Here is a 5,615-nt window from a genome sequence, read left to right as displayed (position 1 = left end):
GGGGTAGTTCGTGATAGTGACAGCTTCATTGATTCTTATATAGTCCCCCTCTCGTGTATTGGGCTGGCAGAGCAACATTATTACAGGGGAGTGATTGCTATGTTTCTCATTTACCTTGCTAATATCACTATGCATGGGCGTAGTCTTGTCTCACAATGATTGCTAAGTATGCTTGCACTAACTATGATAATGCTAGACTATATAGTTGAGAATAACTTAGGGAATATTCTTGTAGTTCGTTCTAATACCATGCTAATGACTTTCTAGAGTATCTAATTGAGGTGCTTATCATATTTATTATGTGGCTAGATCAGATTAGTTATCCTTGTCACTATTATTATTTCATATATCTTTTATGTGACACTATGAAGAGTTAGATATAATGTTCTCAATTATACATGCAATGATAGATACTCAATCTCATATTCTATTCTGTAATCAATAGTGATGATTGCTAATCCCTTCCCAGTGGTAAAAATATAAATAACGATACCTGGAATACTTCCCGGTTAAAATGCTACATCGGTATTAATCTGTGCGCTTGCAGATCCCATTCATTATTTATTTAGAAGAGCAATTGCATATTTCAATACCGCGTCTCTCATGTCATGCTGGGGATGACAACTTGGCTTAAGTGGTATGAGGGATAGGTTTGGTATTTCTGGCACCGTTACTAGATTTAGAGAACTAAGTCTACTTTTGGTAATGATGTTAAGAATACCCAACAGTAGCTTCTCCCAAAACTTTGATGTAAACTGTGTACCCCTATCAGACACAATCCTCTTAGGAACTCCATACAGACACACAATCCGTTCCATATACTTTTCTGCTATCTGCCCTCCATGGTAGGTAGTCTTGACCGATATGAAATGAGCTACCTTGGTCAACCGATCAACTACAACCCATATGGAGTCATAACCTCGTTGTGATCTAGGCAATCCCATTATGAAATCCATGCTGATCTCATCCCATTTCCACTCAGGTATCTTCAAAGGTTGCAACATCCTGCTGGCCTCTGATGTTCTTCCTTCACTCTCTGACAAGTGTCACATAATGCCACATATTCTCTGATATCTTTCTTCATACCAGGCCACCAATAGTTTTGCTTCAAGTCCTAGTACATTTTAGTACCTCCTGGATGAATAGAGTAAGAAGACTCATGGCACTCCTTCAGTATCACATCCTTGATTCTCTGAATATCGGGCACACACAATCGGTCCTTGTGCCAAACAATTCCTTCCTGATCAACTCTAAATCCAGGTGCTCTACCTTCCTCTAGCAGCTTTAGTATCTTTTTGATCTCTTCATCATCTTTCTGGCCCTTCCTGATCTCTTGCTCTAGAGTTGGTTCTATATCCATAGAAGTACCTTGGGTGTTGGCAACAAACCCCAAGTTGAGATATTCAAATTCTGCCAGTAGCTCCATTGGTAACTCCGTGGCTTCCAACATATTCACTTGACTCTTTCTACTCAGAGCATCAGCAACTACATTAGCTTTGCCAAGGTGGTAATGGATCTCCAGTTCATAATCCTTGATCAATTCTAACCATCTTCTCTACGTCAAGTTCAAGTCATTTTGAGTGAAGATGTATTTCAAGCTCTTATGATCCGTGTAGATGTCACACTTACGACCCAGAATATAGTGTCTCCAGATCTTCAGTGAATGAACCACAGCTGCTAACTCAAGATAATGAGTCGGATAATTCACCTCATGTTTCTTCAACTGTCTAGATGCATAGGCAATCACTTTTGCCTCTTGCATCAGTACACATCCCAAACCTTGCTTGGAAGCATCACAATAGATAGAAAAACTTTTAGTCACATCAGGCAAAGTCAGAATTGGTGTAGTAGTCAACCTCTTCTTCAGCTCCTCAAAACTGGCTTGACACTGTTCACTCCACTTGAATGGTTTACCCTTTTCTAACAGAGCAGTCATTGGCTTAGCAATACTAGAGAATCCTTCAATGAATCTCCGATAGTAACCAGCCATTCCAAGAAAACTCGTGATTTCTCCAACTGTCCGAGGTGGACTCCACTTAAGAACATCCGCCACATTCTTCAGACTAACAGCAACTCCACCATTGGATATGACATGACCCAGAAAAGACACTTCCTTCAACCAGAAGTCACACTTACTCAATTTAGCATAGAGCTGATGTTCCCTCAACTTGTGCAACACAAGTCTCAGGTGTTCCTCATGTTCTTCCTCAGTCTTGGAGTAGATCAAGATATCATCAAAAAATACTACCACAAACTTATCTAAATACTCCATAAAAACTTTATTCATCAGATACATAAAGTAAGCTGGAGCATTAGTTAACCCAAATGACATAACTGTATACTCATAAAGCCCATATCTGGTGGTGAAGGCAGTCTTTGGAATATCACTAGGTTTAATCCTCAACTAGTGATAACCTGACCTCAGATCTATCTTGGAAAACACACAAGCTCCTTTCAACTCATCAAACAAGTCTTCTATTCTAGGCAAAGGGTATTTGTTCTTAATTGTGACCTCATTCAAAGATCTATAGTCTACACACATCCTCTATGTCCAATCCTTCTTTTCTACAAAGATAACTGGAGCTCCCCAAGGTGAGGAACTAGGACGGATATACCCTTTAGACTGTAACTCCCTTAGTTATTTCTTAAGTTCTTCTAACTCATTAACGGCCATTCTATATGGTCTCTTAGATATGGGTGCAGTACCAGGTAATAAATCAATAACAAATTCAATCTCACGTTCAGGTGGCATACCTGGCAAATCCTCTAGAAACACATCAGGAAACTCTTTCACAACTCGGATATCCTCTACTGACTCACTGCTCACATGGTAAAATGTTCCTTCACTGCTAGGTGACATAGAAACTCTGACCTCAATTCTGTCCCCACTAGGTGCTGTTAGAGCAACTGACTTTTCAGCACACTGAATAGTACCCTTAAACATGGCCAACCATCTCATTCCCAATATCATATCTAAACCTTCTGAACCCAACACGATAGGATTGATAGGAAAATCTACCCCCCTTATTTTAATGCTCATTCCTGGACACAAAGTATTAGTATGCATCTTTCCCCAGAACATTTAACTATCATAGTGTTTTGCATGGTACAGGTGGCTATATTATGTTTCTCAACAAACTGTGCACTTATAAAAGTATGTGATGCTCCAGTATCAAATAAAATGGTAGCGGGACATGAGTTGACAAGGAACGTACCAACTACCACATCTGGAGCCTCCTCAGCAGTTTCTAGCTTCACATGATTCACCCTTCCATTGTTGTTGTTCTTCTGCCTATAGGTGCAAGCATTCGCATAGTGTCCAAGCTGACCACACTTGAAGCAAGTATTTCTTGTGGGGGTGGGGTTGGCATTGGGCTTCACTGGGATAGTGTTGGAGTTCTAGCGAGAGCCTGATGGTGCTGGGGCATTCTGACGAGGCGCCTGACTAGCGGGGCACTGCACCTGATTGTGGTTGTAACGCTGACTGGTCTGCTGACTCTAGTTGTTGTACCTGACATTCTGCTGCTGTCCTTGGTTACCAGACTGATATGCAGGGCGAGACTGAGGACCCTGCTGGTTGTTGTAACGGGGACGACTGGCACCAGCCTACTACTGAGAGGAGTTACACTTCCTCTTCTTGTCTTCCATCTTGCGGCGCTTGCTCTCAAGCACCAATGCCCTGTCCACCATCTCTTGGAAGCTAGCATACTTGACATTTGACATCATGTAAGATAGGCCGTCATTCAGACCTTCTAGGAAGTGATCTTGCTTGTCTTCATCGTTTTCCACCTCATTCGGACAATAACGCAACAACTGAGTGAACTTGTCGTGATACTCGCACACAGTCATAGAGCCCTGTTTCAGAGACAGAAACTCCTTCAACTTCACCAAACCGGCAGGAACATGATGAGTCTTGAAGGCAGCCTTGAACTCATCCCAGGTGATGGTGTATGGGTCCTGATGCGCGAAGCAGTATGAGTCCCACCAGTCCTGTGCGGCTCCATGTAGATGTCCAGAGCCATACAGAACCTTCTCCCTGTCATTGCACTGAGCAATGACCAGCTGTTTCTCCACAGCTTTAAGCCAGTCCTCAGCTTGCATGGGGTCAGCCGAGTGAGAGAAGAACAGTGGGCGTCCCTTCATGAATTCCCCACGCTTGTCCCTAGGTGGGGCAAACGCGTTGTTACCTCCTTGGTTCTGGTTCTGATTCTGGTGCTGATTCTGATTCTGGTTCTGGTTCTACTGCATGTTGTTCATAATATGTGCCAATCCCTGCATCAGCTGAGTTTGCATGGTCATCAACTGCTCTATGGTCATAGGCTGATTCATAGGAGGAGGGTTGGCATTGGTTCCGCTGTGATCATTGTTGTTGTTGTTGTTGTTGTTGGAGTGGCCATTGTTTCCTCCATTGGTATTGCTCCTGGTGTTGATAGGCATCTGATGTATAGAAATAATATAACAAAATTAGGTGTAGTTCATAGGTGAAAATCTGATCTGTAATGTAAACTGCAAAGTTATAATCTTTTCTCAGAGTGTGAACCAGCTCATAGTAACTCCATTTTTCAGTTTATATAACACAGTACTTATAATAGACGAGTCATACAGATAGTGAACTGATCATGATATAGAAATGCTAATAAGATAAAGCGATATGAACATGATAAAGCACAAATAAGGAGACTGAAGATAACCCACAACTCATCTCACTCATTACAAAGAACCAAATCACACCATTAACACAATAATAAATCAAGTTCTCACACAAACCAAGCAAAGCACTCTAAGCAAACCTTTAAACACTAGACTCACCACAGACTGGCATAACTAAGATCGTGCTAACGTTCTAAGCGTGGCACTATTTATTACATAACTGGGGATTACTCCTATTCTATGGTAGTACGTGCGCTGGCATCTCCATAAGCTGGATCCTCACGGAGCGGAGAGAAGGCAGGCCACTAAGGTGAAGGCGGTGGCACTCCAGTGAACTGAGCTTCCAGCTGAGCTATCCTCTTCCTAGAATCATCCAGCTCCTTCCGCACTTGCTTCAGCTCCACGAGTGAATTGTTGAGCTTGGTATTGGTGACCGCCATTAGCTTGACAGTCCTATGCATGCGGGGGTTCTCCTCATCAGTGGTAGAAGCAATGGTCATCGCCAACTCTCCACGGCGACGACGAGGGTAGTAGCGACGAGCGTCCTGGCTGATGTCCTCGAAGAAGTGATCCCGGTATGCGTAGAAAGCCTGACAAGCAGCATCATTGATGCCCACCATCTGAGTAGACCTCTTTGCCACCGCTTCATGTATAGACATGATCCTCAATGCTCTCAGCGTTGGGTTAGGCCTGCCGATGTGTGCCCAAATCTTCCAGAACACCGGGTACTTAGGGTGGCTCTAGTGCTCGTTGCGATACTCCACTGCGAACATACCATGTCCTAGCTGCTGGTTGAGGAGGCGCGTCAGCTCACTGTGGAAGAAACATTATCCACCATCCCAATTGTAGACCGTCACGATCCACCCATCATCAGTAGCGAAGAGCCCATCTTGACCTTCAGGTCCTCCAGGTCCACCAGGTCCACCAGGTGCATCCTCATCATCATCATCATCATCATCATCATC

At 43.2% G+C, this 5,615-nt stretch overlaps 1 protein-coding gene across 1 annotated transcript; it reads right to left on the bottom strand.

Annotated features, from left to right (window-relative positions):
- LOC110431773 lies at positions 1,115-4,101 on the bottom strand. Its single transcript, XM_021451327.1, has 3 exons — positions 3,614-4,101; positions 3,223-3,292; positions 1,115-1,555 (listed from the first exon to the last, which is right to left on the bottom strand). The coding sequence occupies exons 1-3, from the start codon at positions 4,099-4,101 to the stop codon at positions 1,115-1,117; spliced, it is 999 nt and encodes a 332-aa protein (XP_021307002.1).

The sequence above is a fragment of the Sorghum bicolor genome, chromosome 1, assembly GCF_000003195.3.
Source record: "Sorghum bicolor cultivar BTx623 chromosome 1, Sorghum_bicolor_NCBIv3, whole genome shotgun sequence".
In the NCBI taxonomy this organism is placed as follows: Eukaryota; Viridiplantae; Streptophyta; class Magnoliopsida; order Poales; family Poaceae; genus Sorghum; species Sorghum bicolor.
This window is presented reverse-complemented; position numbering and strand designations above follow the sequence as displayed.